Genomic DNA, 21,660 nt, shown 5'->3' with positions numbered 1-21,660 from the left:
AGAAGCAAAATATTCCGCAAGAACATACTTACAATCTTATAAATTATTTCTGTACTTGATCACAGCCCACAAGAAACTGGACATGATACGACAAATATGGGGAGTCAACAAAGTTTGTAGTTATAAATATGCAGGTCGATGTTGTACGAATTCACAAGACGTTAGCAGTGAAAAAATGTATCATTTTCTTTGAGCAGTATAACATTTACAAAATAGAAAAGTATGCATGGGACTTTGGGTCGACTTATTATCACAGGGACAGTTAGCTAAATTTGTAGAACAGTCATTTGTATTAGGAAAACTAATTAAACGATGGAATATATCCATTCTAAAACAGGTTAAAACAAACTTATGTTGGGCATTAGGTACTAGTTTAAGATAGGGTTGCTTGTCATATGTAGCCTGCATCATTTGATTTTTAAGACACTTGGCTTTAACACCTGTGTGGACAATCTTAGATCCTCATGCAATGACATACAACCAGCTTTTAGTTCCTTTTGACTAATACAATCCAAGGTTTCGGGATGGTCAAAATACTCTGAATGCCCCAGATCGCCAGAGAGCTTCTTAATACATTTCAACTACGATATTTCAAGAGTGCAGGGAGATTTAAGGCAGTCCCTTATAATTTAACAATTTAGTCTAGTGTGCTCGGAAGACCAGATCTTATGCCAAAGCAAGATTGACTGGGTCTTGACTATAACACCTATAAAAGAAAAACCTAGCTCAGCATGATAAATATATGAGGAACTGCTATTAGGAATGGAAAGAAGATGCATTAAAAGGTCATTTTTCATTGTTTGTAGAATCTGACCATTATTATATCCCCACACCCCCGCCCCATAAAGGGCAGTAGACAGACACTTTGCTTTATAGATAATCAACATCTCGTTAGGTGGCCTCTTGACTTTGGGAACGAATAACATTGCAGCGGTCAATAATCATGAGATGGAGATTATCCATTCTCCTAAAGTCCTTTCTTGCCTTATATATTACTGGGGCTAGATTTAGTTCCACAATCTGATCACATTTAGGTGTAATATTTACTCGCAGATAGATAGCTTGATCTATATGATCGTCCTCCAATTGACAACCAGCTTGGTCTTAGTTACAGTTCAGGGAATAACCAGTGATATCATCCGCTTATGCAAGATTTTTTGTGCTAATACCCGAAGATCTAATTCGTTAAATTAATGCAGTGAATCCCAATTTTCTTATCAAAGGTTCAATATAAAGAGCAAACAATAATGGTGAGGAGGGACAACCCTGTCTGCACCACTCATTATGGGAAAAGGCCCAGCCATAATTTAATGCCTAGCTGTTGGATTCCTGTAGACTACTTGAATAGCCCCGATGAATCCCTGACCATATTTGTTCCACCTCAATACGGCCCACAGAAAGTCCCAAACTACCCGATCAAAAGCCTTTTCGGCGTCTAACTGCACCAGGGCCTTAGGGTCTCCTGACACAGGGCCATAGGGTCTCCTGTCACACTAGCTCCATCGAACAATGCTATAACTCAGTGAATATGATCGATGGTTACTCCCCCAGGTTTGAAGCTGTGTTGTATTGGGGATACCAGTTTGCCAAATCCCATGGTAGCTTTCGCAAACTGGAGCTTCCTGGCATTAATAGCATGTGTCCAGGAACCCTCCTTAATAAATAGGATGCCAAAATAGGAAAAGTTGTAGTAAAACAGATTTTTGTTTCTCCAATCATTTTATCCCAGCACTATAACGGCCTTTTCCAGCACTACATGACAAAAGTTTTGCTTACATTATTTTGTAGATCTAAATCCTGCGTATAAATTACAAAATTGGTAAGCAAATGCTGCAATACCAACAGTGTGCGGGCCATGAGCACAGCATCGTCAGCTTAGAGGAGGGCTGGGATTGGACGATGGCTAATTTGAGGAAGCTCTCTACATTTATTGACCAACACACTACTTCCCAAACTGTTTATATATATTGTAAACAGGAAGAGTGCCAGCCTGCCTGACCCCCCTCTCAATGCTGAACAATTGGATACACTCTCCCTTAACTCAATATCTGGAACAATCCCTAAGTAACTGTACTGTGGGTAGATCAACCCCAAGATCTAACAAAATGGACCACGCAGTTGAATACGGAAGATAAGTCTACAAAAGCTAAAAATATGTTGCCTCGATTTATCTGAGTATACTTCCCAATTAAAAAATTCAGGTTTAATCTCTGTTTGATCGTCCGCAAACCTATTCGGAAACCGTATTGTAAATCCAAAGTAACCAGGTTTTTAAAAAGCCTACACTACAACAGCCTCCCATGACCAGGGTCAATAAGGGGCCCCAAAGAGGGATATTAGCTTTATAAATGTCCACAGGTATACCACCGGGACCCAGCACTTCCCCCCTTTGCTAGCATTTAGGACCCTGATGACCTCCTCTAAGGTAAACGAGAGGCTAGTGGGATTTTGAGATGAAGCATCATTGGGAAGAACAGTTGATCCTAGTCCTACAGGCCCCTCAGAGGACTTTACATAGATGTCCGAAATGTGAGCTACTTTTATTTAATTTATTTATTTGGTGTTTTTCTATAGCGTGAATATGACCCTGCGTAGGGTATCAGAGTGCTTTACAATTGCATTTCCAAAAACAAAACCATTTATGTTTCCAAGTCATCAGTTATTGTACCATGACTAGAACTAAACATTAAGCTTAAAATACATAGATACAAACCCACAAAGGGTTAATGGACGACGAGAGGTAGCAAGAAAACAAGAAAACAGCCATGACAGGTCCGTAGACAATAGCTAGATTGTTGATAATTAAGGGAGATATTTCCTCATATAGAACGATTTTGCTTCCTTTTTGAATGCCGCAATGGATGGGATTCTTCTAATGTTAGGCGGGAGAGCGTTCCAGATTCTAGGAGCTGCCCTGGCCCGGAGGACACTCGGTCATAAGTTCTTTTCTTACAAAATCGAGCAGGTTTCAGTAGTAGGTCTCAAGGCCCCTAGAAAACCGGCACCCTCCTGATAGAGTGAGTTTCTGGGCTAGGTAACCTGGTGTTTTGTAATGTATCGCTTTGTGAGTGATGCATGCCAATTTGAATTGAATACTTGCTTCGAAGGGCAACCAGCTGAGTGCTTTCAAATGAGGGGAGATTTGGTCGAATTTTTGGGATCCAGATATTAGTCTTGTGGCTGCATTAAGACAAGCTTTCAGTGGGGCTGTTGAGATCTTGGGGAGCCCAGCCAGAGTTGTGCATCCATACTCCAATGCCTGAACTGCTGTTTTGAGATCTGTCTTATTTAAGAAGGGTTTTACTTTTCTAAGGTAGCTTAAATGGAAACGGGCATTTTTTGCCATCGTATTGATATGTGCTAACATGTTCAGATTTTTGTCCAGAACAATTCCCAACGATTTAGTAGAGTCAACAATCTTCGGAATACACTTTAGAGCTGTGATTAGGTTGGTCCATTCTACTATATTTGATTTGCTTTTCTGGGGCGTAATCAGCAGGAATTCGATTTTCTGAGGGTTTAGCTTCAGGTGGTTGATGGTTAGCCATTGGAGGGTTCTCATTAGTGCCTGGTTCATGGTACTTCTCTTCTGTCGATGTGACTTTGATGTACAGCTGAGTGTCATCTGCGTACATGTGGAAAGAAATGTTTGCTTTTTGTAATATATCCGTGAGTGGTTCTACGTATAGATTAAATAATGCCGGAGATAGTGTTGACCCTTGCGGAACTCCGATTGTATTTCTGGTTGGACCTGACAATGCTTGGTTGACTATGAATTTTTGCGATCTGTTCTCAAGAAAGGAACTAAACCATTTTAGGACTGTTCCCTCTAGCCCCATTCTGTTTTTCATGCGATCCAGTATTTTAGCATGGTTTACTGTGTCGAAAGCCGACGAAAGGTCCAGCAGGATTAGGAGACATGTTGCGTTGTGGTCGAGGGCAAGTAAAGTGTCATCCACAATGTGCAGAATTGCTGTTTCTGTGCTATGGTTTGGTCTGAATCCTGATTGGAAGTCATTTAACGGATTGAATTCCGAAATGTGAAGGCTCAATTGTTGTTGCACACATTTATCCAGGACTTTGGCTAGCATGGGAATGTTTGTTACTGGTCTGAAATTGTTGGGATTAGAGGGGTTCTCTGTTGGTTTTTTTAAGAGTGGAATGACTTGACCAGTTTTTAGGCAGACCGGTATTTGGCCTTGTGTCAACAAAGCATTGATGACCTTTGTCCATGATGGGATGAGCAGATGGTTTATAGAAGACCAACACTTTGCAGGTAAAGGGTCGTTATAGTGATTGTTAGGTTTAGTGGTCGACATGATCTTTGCAATGTGTAGTTCACTGACAGGCTTAAATACTGACCATCAAGCATTGTTTTTTGGTTTTTCTAATTGTAGTTGCAACTGTTGTTCATCTAAAGTACTCTTATCAATTTCAAGGTCTTCGGCTGCTTTTTTGAGCTCCCTCTCCAATGAATTTGCTTTGTCTGTAAAGAAAGAGGAGAAATCTTCACTATTTAAGATTGTTTTTATAGTGGCTGGTGCCGATTTGGCAGATTTATTGGATTGATCTTTTAGTAGATCGAATAGTTTCCTTGGTCTTTTTATTGCATTATCCAGTTCTTTCCTGAAAAAGTCTTTTTTTGACTTTAGAATGCTTTCATTGCAGGCTTTTCTGGACTGTCTCAGTTGGGTTAAGTGGGGTGATGAAGGGTATTGTCGCCATTTATGCTCTGAAAGTCTCAGTGAACGTCTTTCTTCATTAAGGGCACTATTAAACCATAGGTTTTTGTCTTTGTCAGAGATCCTTTTGAGTTTTAAAGGGGCTATGTCTTCGATAATGCTCAACATTGTCTTGTTATAGTGCTTCGTGAGGTCACTGACGTCAACCATGCTCTTAGGTGGTTGCAAATCTATTTCACAGCGAGCTGCAATGTTATCCATATTGATTCCTCTAGTGTCACAAGTCCATTTTTTGGGCTTAATAGGCTGTGAGGACAATTTGGTTTTTATGAAGGGTATTTAGAAGGTAATGATGTGATGATCAGACCAATCGTAGGGGGTGATTACAATTTTATCGATTTATGATATTCTTGGACCAGTGAGCTACACAATCTGCATCACTAATAGCGATTTCCAAGCGGGGGAGCATCTACTGCTTGCATGAAAGGTGAATTAATAACACGTCAGAAAGTGGTGTTGTCGTTACTGGGGCTCTCTTCGTGAAGGGGCTCCCATGCTTCGTCCCTCAAGCCTTTCTTTCTCCACTTCATATCTAGCATATAATCAGAACTACATGCCTGGACTCCTTGCATGCATCTAGGTGTTGTATGCAGGGCCTCCTTTAATCTCTTGTGGGCTATGCTGAGCAACTTCTGGTAGCAGATAGACCATCCTTAATCCACCTTGTTATGGTTAAAAAGGCCTCTATAACTTTGTTAGGTTCTGCTGTGTCATCTAGACATAACCCAAAAGAGTCTGCATGCGTGTTAATTAGTGGTTCTTTAAAACTATTGGGCTCAACTTGAGACCATCGTAAAGAGTATCCATTTATAGTAGCAATCTCAATGTCATCAAGCACTGGGGCATAGGATTTTTAGTCTGATTCATAAGGTAATTAATATACAGGTTGACTCTGCGAAAAGTGATCACTTATTGAAATGTAAGGTGTGGTGAATGAAATCAAGAGCCCTCACAGAATGACAATTAGGGAATAGCACATAATTGATAAGGTGGTAATTTCAAGGGCATGATCGAGACCCTTTCTTATGTAAAGCAAACAATAGTGAGCCTGGTCATGACTATAGGATGGCTGTCTTTAATCAGTATTCTTGGAATAGGTGGGCCATTACTGAGGCCCACCGAGCTGGGGTCCATTTATCTATCAAGGGTGGGATGCCACTTTGGCCTAGGGCTCCACTTGGGCACATTTCTTTGATGACTGTCACCATTTGGTCCAGAATTACTGATGTCATGTCTACATGGAACCATGCTAATTGATGTCAATAGCACATTGGTGCCTTGTCGAGGTACTTCGATCTCACTTCCATCTATCACTTGATCTATATGTAATATTTTTAATACAGGATTCTGATTCAGCAGGGGTGATATTAACTGCAATTGCCTGATGTTTTATGTTTGAGCTAATATTGATCCATAGCCAACATTTCCTCTGATCTTTAGATTTTATTATCACATGAAATTCAGGCAACCTTCTGGCGTTCTTCTCCCTTTTGTGAGTGTAAGGAAATGTTTTGTATTTTAGCCTTATCGTGGCAACCTGGTTCTGTAGCCAGTGGTTTTACCCCTTATCATGGCTAAGATTTTTCAGAGCTTGGTTTTGTTGTTTTAATGCAGCTGTTAAATTCTTGCTGTGCTTTCTGCTTGTTGAGGTTTGACTTAGTTCAGATTTCCTAGCTGCTGGCTTGTTTCACCATGACTCCATCATTTTCCTTTAGGTGCGCTGCCAGAAGCCCCCAGAGGTTTAAGTTGAGGTTTTCGTTGTTTTTAAGGTCTCATCTAGATGGGTGATCTGCATGAGTATACACCCCCAAATACAAATTCATATGCCTCCTCACAGATATAACTAATCTCAAAAGAAGAACAATAAGATAAAATAAAAGCATACTTAATAGAAGAGACCAAATCAGGAGGGGCATTATGCAAACAAATACAAGCCAATTAATATACACTTATGGCTCGGCCCTTTATGCTGAGCCTGCTAGTTCATCTAAGTACTCCTTAGCTTTAATTTCTGGAATGAATACATGAGTCTTACTTTTAAATATAATCTAGAGACGAGCAGGGTTCATCAGGTAAGCTTCAGCTCCCTTCTCCTGGCACAGTTTGTAAGTTGTCTCAATCTCCATCGTCTTTCCACAGTCAAAAGGCAACAGTCCAGCCTTGTAAAAAAGGAATATCCAGCAAGATTTTACCTGCCATTGAGGTGTACTTTCTCAAAGATAGCCTGAGAAGGAAGTTGCCAAAATAGACAATAACAGCATTAGGCCTGGAGGTGATTACTCCTGTGGTTGACTTTGTCTTTTTAGCATAAAAGAGAACCAATGTGCTCTCTGAATCTCTTGTTCCCAATTCCAGCATCCTAGATCAGGAAAGGCTCCCTTAAACAGTAAAACCATAAAGGTTCTAACATCATTGCCTTTAACCCCTTCCTCGAGGCCCAAAATCTACAAGTTGTTTTGCAGCTGCATGTCCTCGAAGTCCTCAAGTTTCCATTGTATAGCCAAGATCTGGGATTCTTGGGTCTCTGACTTTCTTTGCAGCCCATCACGCCTGTCTCAATGCTGATACTCGGATATCAACCACAATAATCCTTTAATCAATTTCAGTGCAGGCCTTGGAGATCTCTCTCATTGCTCCCTGCAATTTCTTTGCTGCCATCTTTGCCTTGCAGCCATCAGAGCGAGTTTCTTCCTGGTGTTGCTAAATGGAGCACTATATAAGCCCCAATGTCGGCTCCCCCAGTTCCCTTAGTGAGGCTATCGTATTTAGGGATGGTGGAGAGACCTGCTGTTAGTTAGGTGGGTCCTCGTACACCTGCTGAGTTTCTGAATAGTCCCATTTTAACCCAGGGACCGATAAATTCTCACCCTTTTTCCCAGCTGAATTTTGGCGTTTAGGCCTCCTATGTCACCTTACAAACTTAAATGTTGCTGTGGGGTTCATTTTTACTGATGAGCTGCTCAACATGATGCCTAAAGCTGATGAGTAGTCTACATCCTCCACATCTCTCATGCTAGGGGAGTCTGCTCCTTCACTTAATGAGAAGAGCCTGTCTCCCTGCTCAGACGGTTTGTCCAGCATCTTATGTGTTCTGCCATAGTCCTTTATCATTCAAGCATCATTAGCCCACAACTTAGCCATTGAGGGAGAGTCTCTAACCTCTCTGCTATCACGGGTCCTTGTTAATGTAGGGATACTGCCCATAGACTTCCTGGTGAGCCAAGTAACTTTGCATTAGCAATCTCTAATTTCACTGCTAAGGTTATAGAGGAGTGATTGCTTGAACAAAGGGCAAACTCAGCCACAGGCCCATTTACACTAATGTCAGAAGTATAGTAGGAGAAGCCAGTCACCAAACCAAATCTCCAGAGGTCATCTCCTCAATCAGGAGAGAGTTAGATGCTGCGAGCAACTCATTATTTGTCCCTTTGGCTCCCTCTCTTTCAGACGCCTTATAGCTTGAAGCAGCACCTAAGGCCATATTGCCCCCTTCCATTATATGATGAGAAATTTCACTGACCTGAGGCCTGGGATCTACCTGTAAACTGCTGATTTGCTGAATCAGAAAATTGTTTTGAATGGTTAAGGGCCCACCAGATAAAGATAATGCGAAGGGAGCAGCCATAGTCTGAGAAGATGGTTTGGACCCACCTTGCATCATTGAGGCCTCACTGTCAGTTACCTCATCTCCACTGCCAGTGTTAACCCTGTCCATCTGAGTATTTATCACAATTCCTTCTTGAGCATGACCTCCCTGAGAGGCCTGCACTCCTGGGGGCTTTATTACCACACCTGCTCCCACAAGAAGAGCCACTATGGAGGGCCAGAGTCCAAGCCCACAAGCTGGTACAGCATTATCCACACTTGCTTTATATCTATTTCCCCAGCTGTTGGGGCTCGCTGCCCTTTGGACCCGGCTTTCTCGTCGTCCCGCTGTTGTGATGTGTTTTTGAGTGGGGTGGGCAGGGAATTCGTGGTGCTGCTCAAAGGATCTCACCCGCCCGGTCTCGAGTCGAGTGCCAACTCTTGGGTGGCATACCTAGCCCAGAGTATGCCCGCTTCCCTAATAGCCAGGCAATTTGGTAATTGCAGCACCCACAGCGACGACTTAACCCATATGTAGCACGCCAGACTGCATGACTTACAGCTGCTGCTACTTCCCCTTTAGCCTCCAGAAAATAGCGTGACATGTAGGTAGATGCGTCACTTTGTAAACCCCTGTGCCACATTATACCTGCGCCAGGAATAATGTATGCGGGGGGGTGTTCCGACGCAAGAAATTATCGTAGTAGTGACGCAATGAAAGCTATGAGATTTTACTGCGCCACTTCTAGGACGCAAATGCGTCAATATATTAAGACTGACGCAGGCACATTTGACATGGGACTTGCCCATGTGTAATGATCCATTGCTGAAGTTGCATCACTTTAAATATGACGCATCATTGGTATCGCAAGGGGGGCGCAATGAAAAGTGAAGCATCACTGTTTTCTTGCAGCAATGAGTCACTTTTCATAAATGAGGGCCAATGACTTTATGCCCTAGAGCTAAAAATGTTCACTGTCTTTCCAATCACTGTTAGCTGATCATACAAACCTCTTTTCACCACCTCGAGAATCGTCATCTTTCTTTCATCTCTGTAATCGTATCACTGATATGCATGGCCCTTACCAATAACCTTTATGCGCTTCAAAATGATTTTCTGTGTCTTCCATGCTTACTGATAAGTATCTCTACACTGAAATAAGTAAAACACATATGGATGATCCATTATAAGTTTAATTGCATTTTGTCTTGGTTTTCTTTTCTTTAAGATGGACCAGATGACCCTGTGATCAGCATTCAGCCCTTTGCCATCAGTGAAACTGGCTTTGCGGCTAATGAGCAAGAGGAAGTTACCATGACCTGCCTGGCATCTTCAAACCCCCCCTGCCAGTATATATGGTTCTATAACAACTCTCAAATCTATTCGGGGCAGATGTATGTAATTTCGAAGATCTCAAGAAGCCAGACGGGCACCTACACCTGCCTCGCGCAGAACTCACACCTCAATACGCGCACCCAACTCACCATCAGCCTTACAGTCTACTGTAAGTATGAAATGGCGCATTGTTTTGTGTTGCACTGCTTCTACTGCCACCTGGGTGTCCCTTTTCCAATTTCCATTCCTTTCTTTCTCTCATTTTTCCCTGCTCTTTCCATTAGAAATATGCTTTCCAGATCCTTACAAGCAGCGATGGAAGAAACAACTGAGGAGTTCAAAGAAAACAGTAGAAGCACATAAATAAAAAAGAATGAAGGAGAAATTCTGAATGCTGCAAGAGAAATCTAGCTACATTTATTTGAAGGAAGTTATGAAGTTGTATCATTAGTGGGAGATTTCCTTTCCATAAGTCTGATGCTTCATATTACACCCCCAGTGACAAGGAGAAGACTATTTTTGGGCAAAAATATTCTGTGGACACTATTGCATTCAGTACCTTTCAAATCCTTGACGTGCAGGGTGTAAACTATTGGAGCATGCAGGCACTAACCGAGAGTAACATATTTCTATAGAAAACTAATTGATGAATTCCAGTGTAAAAAGGCTAAGCACAGAACAAATTAGGCAGATTTTAAAACTGTCATTTTTCATGGTAAATAATAATAGAAGCTCATCAAAGTTGAGTTCGCTGAATATGGCTTGACATTTGGTAATCAAATAAATTGAGGTATGCAATGGTCTAAAGCAAATTTACATTTGTCTCAATTTACAGTTGTGATTCTCTGGAACCTTGTGTTTTTAAAGATTTTGGGCCATATTTATCAAGGGGTTGTGTTTGCACCACGCAACGGGGTGCAAAAGTGATGCAGCCCATGAGATGCAATTTATCAAGCCTTGCATGGTCCTGAGTGGCTTGATAAATCTAGAGTAACGCAACACAGTGCAAATTGCTGCTTTTCATTACTCTGTCACAGGAAAGATTTCAATGGGTGGTGCATGGGTGTTCCCATGCAACACCCATGGATTTGGCGCATTTCCAGATGTACCATAAGTGGGAGACCTGGGACTGCACAAAAATGCTATGCCTCCCAGGTGAGTCATAACAAGGAGAAATATCTTTATTTCTCCATGTTTTTTCCTCTTTCTTTGTTTGCTGCAGAATCTGCAGCACACATAGAAAGAGGAAAATGCTTCAGGGGATTGTTTTTGTGCAGGAAGTTTCTCCTTCTTGCACAAAACGTATCCTGCTAACAATGCAGGCACCTTTGCACAATTGTGCAAGTGTGCTTGCATTGGCGCAAGTCATAACATTGTGCACCAGTGCTGGGAAAATGGCAGGAATTTGCTGTACAATGTTCAGTATGGCACATCTCTTCCCTTTCGCTATCACGCAGCACAGCAAAGTGACTTGCTGCATGCGCTGCGTGATATAATTATAAATATGCCCCACTGTATCTGCTGGGATCGTCACGACCCTTAAACGGGAATTTACCAGATAAAATTGATCAAGTGGCTGAATCACTTTATTTGGAGTTTGTTTTATGTATCTATTCATATATGCCTAGAGAATTTGACCATTTTTCATTTCTATTGCGAATGACTATACTTCTCAGAGACGACGGGCCATCTCACGTCAACTGAGACTACCTCTTGCATGCTTGGGCTTCTAGGAGGTAAATAGATAAAATATTGAGCATTCATGAAGGCATGGATTTGGGAAATGTTTTATCAGGTAGGGTCAAATATCACCTTGGCTAGTTGTTGGTTTATCGTGAGCTTCAAGATGAGGTGTTCTGCAGCAGATAAATAGTATTTCTTGGTGTATGAACGAAATAGGTGAAAATCTATAACATGTTAATTATTCTATAATTGTTTTTTGTAATTACTCTGCACTTTTAAGTGTGTGGAATCAGCATAATTAGCTTCAGCAGTACTGCAGTTCTAGCTAGATGAGTTCTTTGAAGCGCAGTCATATAATGATAAAGTAGTCAAATATTATTGTTCTTGGATTTAGCTTTCCATTAAACTTATATTGGATTATTTGCAGTAGTCACACTGTGTGTGTTAGAATTGAGTTTCTGATGTTCATTTCAAGCATACCATTAGTGTCTGATTAGAAATAAAGTGGATAGTTGCCTATATCAATCCTTAACCAACTAAGAAAACTTCAGATTAATTAAGACCTTCATCTTTTTGTGTCACATGTTCTTCAAGGTAGAGCTGAATTACTTTGGCATGGGAATGGCCTTCCAAATAGGGTACGTTAGAAAACGTTCTTAAAGCCTTTTATTAGTTAGTGCTGGAGTGCATGGCTAGGGCAGGCTCCATAGTCTGACTCTGCAGGAATTTCAAGTAACACTAACTGTGAATTGGGGCAAAACATGCACAATCTTCTGATAATCTAAACCTGGGGAGTTAAACACCAAAATGCTCTAATAGCACCGAATGAGCTGTTTGCATCTGTCATCTTAACTAGTCAGCCTCTCTGTTGGAATGCTGCCTTCATTCCGTGGTATGACTTTAATCCTGGATGATAAAGGGTTCCACCCAAATTACAATTACAAATATCTAGCCACATTTAATTACAGGATTTTCCTTTGTGTTTAAGGTGATATTGTAGTGTTCTGGAAACCATAAATAAAAGTTAGACCTGCTGGTGAAGAGCTAAGAGCTAAAAGAGAATTATATTTGGCATAGTTGGTATGCCTGATTTGGCAAAACAAAAGTACTGTGACAGGGCTATCAAGAACATCTCTGTTTCTTTGTTATTTCTTGCATCAAAGGTTTAAAATGTGTTATTTTTGGAATGATTAGTGATGTAATAATGCATTTTTGATTTTCTGTATTGAGTGAGATGTCATTGTGGTGCAGACATTTCCCTCAGTAGTGTGTTTGATTTGTGCTCCATTGGACCAGATGTGGTGTTTATTAATTTAAAAAATACATATAATCTTTACAATATTAAAATGTGGTAGGCAAGTGGTTCACCACTTTAGGGTATGTTTTTTTTTTAATGATCTTCACAGTTTATTTTCGTTTTAGTTACTTGGATGACTTAGTTTGAATAGTTTCACTATGTATTTAGTTTTAATAGGTTTGTACACTATACAAGTGGCAAGTTTTGTTTGAAGATCATTTACCATTTATGATTTTATGCTTGATGACTCGAGTTTCTCCCCCCCCAGCCCCTGTTTTTCATTTTTCAATTCTTAAAACGAGTTATGTTTGCGTGTAGTGTTTTGGAGTGAAACTCAACAATAGAGTTTCAACGAGTTTTTTTTTAACAATTGCTATATAATTTGTTGAAATATATGATTAAAATTGCAGTTTTAGTATTGGGGTCAGGGGTTGTTCTATTTCCATTTTTACCATATCAACAACATGGTATTATTATATTTGTTTCAATGTGAATTCAAAGTACGATACCCAAGTGTTTCTGTCTAGATTAAAAATAAGTTTCATAGGAAATGAAAAACCATATGCACCAAATCCTGAAATGGTTTATGGATTGGATGGTTAGGGATAAGATGTTATGAGCTTATGTTTGCAGAACTATGAAGCCATAGGTTTCAGAATTTCATAGTGAAACACTCTTCCATGAATTCTGAATAAAAGAAAAGCTGTGTGGCAAACATAGACTTAAATCTATGCACTTAAAATTCCATTTTATCATGAATGAGCTAGAGTAATCCTTTTATTCATATGGAAATTGTAGTATATCTCTACATAGATTACCAGTGCCGACAGCAATTTCACTCAGTTTTCTATATCAACTTGTGTCATGTAACTAAGTTAACACTTTTTATGGGAATAACCTTGACACTGACCTGTACACTAACCTTAACGCTTACACTGGCTCTCAGCCTAACAATAAAATCTTTCCTAACACCACTTAAAAGTCACAGCATCCAAACTCTTTGATTAGGCCTACCTTAATCCTAAACTTAATTCTGCAATTACCCTTAAACCTAAACTTAAACCTAAACTCAGCACTGCATCTAACTCCAAATCAAAACTCTGGCCTACCCCATTAGCTTGAGCATGTAAGCCTAGCCTTAACCCTTCACCCTAACACCTACCTTAACCCCATATCTTAGCGGTATCCATATCTTGGCATATAGATGTACTTGAGTATATGCAGTGGCTTGAATCAAAGTAAAGGTTCTAATTATATGGTAAGTAGATATCATTGATTCTATTTTGTGGCAATGTTGCACGGAAATACATTATTGGTTTTTTAAAAACCCATGGTACTTAGTTAACAATAGATTAAATATTAAAGAAAAAAAGTTAGCCATTCCCAGTTGGTGTTTATTTAGTTCAAAGGTACTAGAATACTGAATGTACAGACGCACATTATAAACTCAATATACTGTTCTCCACATGTCTATTTAGAGGACCTACGTTCCAGAAGGCCAGGTATTTACCCTTGAAATTTCCTAGATGTCTGAACAAATGACAAAGGTACTCATAAATACCTGTGTCAGGTACCTTCTCATTTGTCAAAAACAGTTGTTTAAAAAACATTAGATACTATTTGAGTATAAATAACGAAGTGATAGGATAACGATTAACAATAATGGTGCTGTGAATTTATTTAGGTTTGAACATTCCTTTTACTGGTGTTGCTGTGGTCATTTTCCCAATCTTAATGGTCATAATTTTTCATCTATTTCTGTTAAATTTAACATGAGAAGTCCTCAAAGAAAGTAGTAGTTAGAAAGAAAGGTAAGCGAATAATATTTACATTAAAAAGTGGGAAAAAGTTAGTAAAACCCAATGGAATCTTGATGTTTTGGAGAAATATAAATGGTTTGGATGGGAAATTGTAGAAAGAGGCAGAATTCAATGTACTATAAAATGTGAGTAATCACATGCTGAAGAAAATTAATTTTGTTGTGTTTCATAATGAGATAGGTCAAGTAGCTCAATTAAGTTGGTAACAAAAAGTGAATATGTATTGTGAATGTGATGTAGAGCATGGAAAAAATGTAAAATACAATGCTGCAACGGTGTGAAACATCTTAAAACAATAAATATTTTGGTTTGCTGCAATGTATGCTGTCTAAAATGTTCATTCTTTAGGACTGGATCACACTTTACAGATAGAATTTAAGAAACAGTCATTTTTTGTCACAGAACTGAAGAAATTAATTTTTGTTTTTTAAGTCAACCCCAGACAGAAATATATATAAATGAACCTAACCCCCTAGGAGAGAACAAACTACAGCTTTTGATGTTTGTTTTTGAAAGACAAAAAAGTATTGATGAGTGGCTTCAAGAAACATGACGGCTGCTTGGCAAACATATAGTACCTTCAGGAGAGCTACCATGGTGGTGGTTCCTCTGAAGGCACAGAGATCTTTTCCAGGCAGGCAGAGATCTCTAAATTTGGTTGGTTGTAGTCTACCATGGCTGTGTAGTACGTTATCACTTCCCTGGCCGAAGGGAGTAGAGCACACCAAGCATTCAACAACTTCCAAAGTGCTCAAGACTCATAAATATGTTCGTATTTTATTTGTGACTTTTTGTCTGCCAATCCATACATGAGTGGCAAATTATTCAAATATATTAAACTGAACTCTAAAAAGTTGGGTGCCCATTTTTATAATCATACTAAATAAATACTAGAAGAAAAAGGCAAGTATTAAGATATGATGATAGGTACAAAAATAGATAGCAAATAGTCTGCCCTTTAAACTAGTCTCATATTTTAAATCAATCAAATCCAGGTTTATTCAGTTAAAAAAGAACCACCATAAAAGAATCCTAAAAATAATAATAAATATCTTCACAATTCATCGCAGTCTGTACATTAAAACACATAATGGTCAAAAATTCTACTGTACATGAATATATGCAATGGATGTGATACAATAAAAGCAAAAGCGGGAGATAGTTTGTACATAAAGTGCCACGTGTATAGTATATAGTACGCAACAAAACTGCAACCCTGAATATCATTAATCAAAATGCGTCCTATCTTCTTCATAAACGAGGGCCTCGAGATGTGAGTTATATTTTCTTCTTCTAATTGCCATCTGAATGTAAACCGCCACCGCATTAGAAACTTTGTCATTTTCTAAATTACAAATAGAATCAAGAGCAGTTTTATAGATAAACAATCTTTCCTTTAAAAATAATGGACGTAAAATGTTCTTCCTGTTATCTCTATAAAAATCACAAAATAAAATAAAGTGTAAAGTTGTCTGATCAGATTTTCCATCACAGGGGCACTTTGGGAGATTTTGTTTCCATTCTCCCATGGTTGGGAAGGCTATTAAAAAATGGACGATCCCCATTCTTAATCTATTAAGGTAAAATCTATGTTTTGTATTCAAGACCTGGAGTAAATAGCATTGTGTCCCTGGTCCAATGGGCCTATCAAGTCTCATATTTAATAAGTATGATAGGCAGAGAAAGAGTGAATAGCAGAGTTCTAAATTTCTATCTTTTAAATGATTACAGGATATAAAAAAACACGAGATGTCCTTAAATTGCTCATTTCTCTTGGCATTCTCTCCAGAAAGAACTGAAAGAAGTTCTCATCTGAATTACCTGCTTTTGCCATCGCTCTAGATCAGGGGCCCAGAGTTTGCATGTTTGCACTACTACCGGCTAGGGTGTCCTGGCATATGCATTTGCTTCAGCATTGGCACGTACACATTGTTTGTAGTCAAAATAATGGCTATTATCCAATTTTTCAAATTAACATGTAATGCAGAATTCTCTACTACGTAAGCAAAAATAGAATGGATTTGCAATAAATGCCATGTATTTGTAAACATTAGTAAAATATTTCATCAGTTGCCAAATTGTCTTTAAAGCTTTCTTAAGAACCCATCACTATTCTATGTTGCCCTTTATATAACTTACAAGACTCTAAATATGTCAGCCATTCTTCTATTTTCACTAATGTTAACCATGTAACTACAGACAACAGTGCTTTTCCATGTCCGTATTTATTTTTAAAAACAGAAAAATATAGAAAGTATACCTTCTTTTGAGTGACTCTATATGTTTTCAATCATGACTGGTAGGTCAATATATTTACAGAGTGATGTCAATGAGTGGGGATTTAGAAAAGTAGTAAGAGTTTCTTAAATAAGCACAAATGTGTAGTATAATGTCATTGCTCTGTCTGTGCATCAACGTTTTGTTTATATGCCTGTATATAATTCTTTTCGTTTTTTGCACTCTGCTATATTAATTTTAAGTTTTAGCAACAATAGATATCTGTTGCACTGGAATTATTTTCTTTGGCTTAGTATATCACTTAGTATATATAATCGCTTTTGTTGATAATACATCATTACTTGTCTACCAGGTATTGCACTTAAGGAGTTAGAAGATTGGGAATGTGATAGAAAATATTTAAATCAGTGCAACCTTACAAAACAAGCATCAGTGCTTCAATATTCTTTTTAGGTCTGCTAGTCAATGTCTTTGCCCAATGTATTCCCTGTTCATCAATGCCCTGCTTTCAGATTGAGTTATTCCCTGTGACATCACTGTGAGATGTAGCAGGTCAGAGGCTGCAAGGGCCCTTGAGGAGTTGGCATATGGAATGTCTGGGTGGTCATGTCACTCCTTCGAGGAGTCATATTAGCAGGGTGTCCAAGCACATTGCTGTCCCTGCCACCCCATTTGTCGGGTGTTTTTCATGATATTCATTGTCTCTGCTTCTGGATAACGTTTTCTCCCGGTCAATCAGCCAAATATAGCGGACATTGTGCTTCCTTCTATGACAATACCATTTGTCTAATGACTAACAGCAAAGTGATGTCAATGAACTTACATTCAAGTTTTTCTATGTTTGGGGCAAGGCATTAATTAGTCCAGCAGACTTACTTTGGGTCATTGTAGCCATATCATACATGTTTGGTGTTTAGTATGATTGTGATGTTTTCCCAATAGTTCCCAAGCAGTGAGCTATCCAAATCACGTGAAACAAACCCGTGTCTTCCATCCACCACTAAAGCAAGTGGTGGGTATGGGTAGAGATATTTGAGCCAGTTTGGGGTCAGTTAAGTTTGGTAAAATAAGTTGAAATGTTTTATATTTGAAGTGCGCATTCCTGGATACTTCAACTATGAATATCCTAGATTTGACTCATTCAGCATCAAACCGGGGTATGAGCAGACCTCCTTCCCTGCACAGTTTTAGGGCTTCCCAAAATACAGAACCCAGGCCTATTGATTGTTTTGCAGAATCGCATGTTTGCCCTACATCCTCGTCCGATTGTCAATGTGGCCTGCAGTGTTTTGTCTATGGATGGTTCCCACCCTTTGGGTTTCCAATTCATAAAAATGTTGTTCACTAGTTAGTTGTGGTAGAGGAAGCACACTACTGGTATATATTCAGCTAAATAAAAATCCCCAAATGTCATTGGAACACATTGCCAACGTGAAGGATTTCCCTAGACTCTCTCCTGAAAACACACAGAGACCGGGCTATGACTGGGGCACAGCTCACATGCAGTGTGTTGTAATGTACTGTTTGGTATAATGCATCCTCCCCATTGATGTTCTCTTCCCTGCTGCTCAGCCAGCATGCCAGGTCATTGGAATGCTGAGAGTGTTTGTGTTTGGATGAGTCTCAGTTGGAGTGAATGAGCTGAGCAGCAAAGATGCTGCTCCTGGTGGGGCATTGCATAGGAATCTCCCATCCTACTGATAACCTGTAACTGAAGACATAACTTAAAGAACAAACTTGCAGCCATAATCTACCTGAATTGGCTATGTGGCTTCCTTTGTTACAACACTGGCGACGATTGGAGAAAGAACGAGTGTGTGATTGATTGATGGGGAATTTATAATGCGCTACTTTGCCCGGAGGCGTCAAGGCGCAACTGATGGAAAACAATCAGCCAGATCTAAGATACGGAAGAAAAAGAGCATTAGGGGTAAGCTTCAGAGAAGAGCAACGTTTTAAGGCCTCTACGGAATAGGATAAGAGATTCCTGATTCCTGAGGACAAGGGGAAGCTCATTCCAGAGTTTGGGGGCGAGAGCAAAGAAGGCTCTGCCTCCCCACCTCGCTTTCGTGACACGAGGAACGGTTAGCAACATCAGACTAGCAGATCGCAGGGCCCTACCTGGGGTGTAGTACGACACAAGAGAAGAAAATTGGAGAGAAACTAATAGTAAAAGAAGTACTGAAGAAACTAAACATAAAAGAAGTGGAAGCCTGAAGCAGAGAGGAACGCCCTGGAAGCCCGACCAGTGTCTCTTACATTTGACAGCCTGCAGTCCCTCTAGTGTGAATGGCGTTTGACCTGCTTCACATGAATGTATGCTGATTTATCATATCTGAGAACTGTGTAACTCGTGCCCACAAGGGTGGACCCTGTGGCTTATTCAGCGTTTTACAGCTGCAGCAAGTGAATACATTCAGTGATTAGTGACCTGGCAGTGAGACCGACGGGGCCATTATGCAATCTGCTTGGATTATTACCGCGGTTAGGATTCTTGAATTCAACCCGTTTCAATTAAGGCGATGAGTAACTGGCAGCGCAAAAGAGGTGGGCAGCTTGGAGGTAAGACTGTGCCTGTATATTTGTTGATTAAGTGTCCGTGGCGCGTGAGACTGTACACTGGGGAAGGTGACCTCATTTTGTAGGCCGTTGGTGCGCTAGTGCTCAGGCGGCATTTTAAAAGGTCTGAGGGCATCTGAAAAGGGTGCACGCATTTGAAAGACCGGCTGCGTGGGCCTCCCTGTGCTGCTCCTCAGTTAAGTTAAGTGCAGTAGGAAACGAAGGAGCCACGAGGCACCGCGAGCTGAGGTAGTAATGGGTAGCAAGAGACCTCGTCTCAACGTTAATTATTATCTTGCTGAAGAGCCACACTTCACTGATTCTGCTGACTTTATGACATATGGCTGAAGACTAGAACGCACACTGCTGCGATTGAAGGAGAACAGGAATTGGAATGCAATGCACAAAGGAACCTGGGCGGGTGTGAGAGCTCCAATGAGGTTGTGGAGTGGTGAACTGTGGGTGATGTACGCTGCATTGCGCGACACACGGTTGTTATAACAGGAACAGGGACAAAATGGCATTTTGTCAGCATTTTTCAGGTGATACCGCTCCTCATATTGAATGAAGTTGCAAGGAGTGCAAACTTCTGACTGTGATCAGAAGAACGCTGCATTTGTAGTAGGGAGACGTTTCTCAAATTATCAGAGGGTGGAGACGAATCGTTCACCGGGGGTTGAAGTCTTGGTGTTACCTGCCAGTGAAATGTTTAATGCTGTTTTATTTATTGATTTTTTTTTTTTTTTTTTAATTTTTTTATTTCAGTTCATGATATACAAGTTGTCTTATACAAAATTAAATACATTTAAAATCAATAGATAAGTTATCAGTATTTGGATTTTACATAATCCAGTATAAGCGGATGCAGATTTGCTAGCGAGTTAGCAGCAAAAGAACAAAATAAAATAGTGTAGCATCATTTAAAAAAGTGAAGAGGTCGTACAACCATATTACAGAGGAAGAATAGAATTTTCAATCTCTCATATAATCTATTACTGGCCCCCATATTTCCTTGCCAAGCTTTTGTTTGGTTAAGCCTTTCACAGCATATATATTGTGTTCTAAATGAAATATATTAAAGAATCTTGCCTGCCACTGTTCAAACATTGGTACCTCTTTTTGAAGCCACATAGAGGCAATACATAGCCTAGTAATAGCAGTAGTTAAGAAAATTAAGTAACGTATTTTATATCGGGGATGTGTAGATATAACTTCTGTGTCCATCCCTAGTAGCATGTCCGTAACTGATAGTTTGATAGTTACTCCTGATATTTCCAAAAGAAACTGTTCAATATGTAAGAAAAGGGTGTCTAATTCTCTGCATGTGTAAAAAATGTGCACAATATCAGCAGCTTCACTGCCACATCGAAAGCATTTTCCATTGATTTCTAATGCTGATTTCACAATGCCATGCTAAATGTTGGTTGCCAGAATTTAAGCATGTGTATAGTGTGCTGAAGTTTTTAATGCCATGCTGAATTTTAGGAATGCTTTTTTTTTTAGGTTGTATGCTGGAGTGGTAGGAACGGTTGTGACATGCTGGTGTCATGCTGAGTATTTTCCCCTGTCCTGTTGTGTATGCAGAAGGGGGGTGTGTGTTGAAGGTTTGGTCCCTGGTCCTGCCTTGCGTGTTTATGTGTGATGCAATAGAGGGTAGGAGAAGCCCTGGTCCTGGGTAAATGCAGTAGAGGGAAGAGATAGCTCTGGTCCTGGGTAAATGCAGTAGAGGGTAGGCGAAGCCCTGGTCCTGGGTAAATGCAGTAGGGGGTAGGGGAAGCTCTGGTCCTGTGTGAATGCAGTAAGAGTGCAGTTGAGGGTAGAAGAAGCACTGGTCCAGGGTGAATGCAATAGAGGGTAGGAGAAGCACTGGTCCTGTGTGAATGCAGTAGAGGGTAGGGGAAGCTCTGGTCCTGGGTGACTGCAATAGAGGGTAGGAGAAGCACTGGTCCTGGGTGAATGCAGTAAGAGTGCAGTTGAGGGTAGAAGAAGCACTGGTCCTGGGTGAATGCAATAGAGGGTAGAGATAGTTCTGGTCCTGTGTGAATGCAGTAGGGGTGCAGTTGAGGGTAGGAGTAGCCCTAGTCCTGTGCAAATGCATTAGAGGGTAGGGAACGCCATGGTCCTGTGTGAATGCAGTAGAGGGTAGGAGAAGCCCTGGTCCTGTGTGAATGCAGTAAGAGTGCAGTTGAGGGTAGAAGAAGCACTGGTCCTGGGTGAATGCAATAGAGGGTAGGAGAAGCACTGGTCCTGGGTGAATGCAGTAGATGGTAGGGGAAGCTCTGTTCCTGTGTGAATGCAGTAGAGGGTAGGGGAAGCTCTGGTCCTGGGTGACTGCAATAGAGGGTAGGAGAAGCCCTGGTCCTGTGTGAATGCAATAGAGGGTAGGAGAAGCACTGGTCC

General features: G+C 40.3%; 1 protein-coding gene across 1 annotated transcript in view; it reads left to right on the top strand.

The window, feature by feature from the left end:
* VSIG10L2 (V-set and immunoglobulin domain containing 10 like 2) overlaps window positions 1–21,660 on the top strand; it is a 247,992-nt gene that overhangs the window by 40,869 nt on the left and 185,463 nt on the right. Inside the window, exon 4 of the mRNA XM_085647401.1 lies at window positions 9,557–9,832. Coding sequence (XP_085503527.1) covers window positions 9,557–9,832 — 276 coding nt within the window. The remainder of the gene's footprint in view (window positions 1–9,556; window positions 9,833–21,660) is intronic.

This window comes from Triturus cristatus, chromosome 3_2 (assembly GCF_964204655.1).
Source record: "Triturus cristatus chromosome 3_2, aTriCri1.1, whole genome shotgun sequence".
Classification (NCBI taxonomy): domain Eukaryota; kingdom Metazoa; phylum Chordata; class Amphibia; order Caudata; family Salamandridae; genus Triturus; species Triturus cristatus.
Note: the sequence above shows the minus strand (reverse complement) of the source record. Positions and strands in the feature narration are given on the sequence as shown.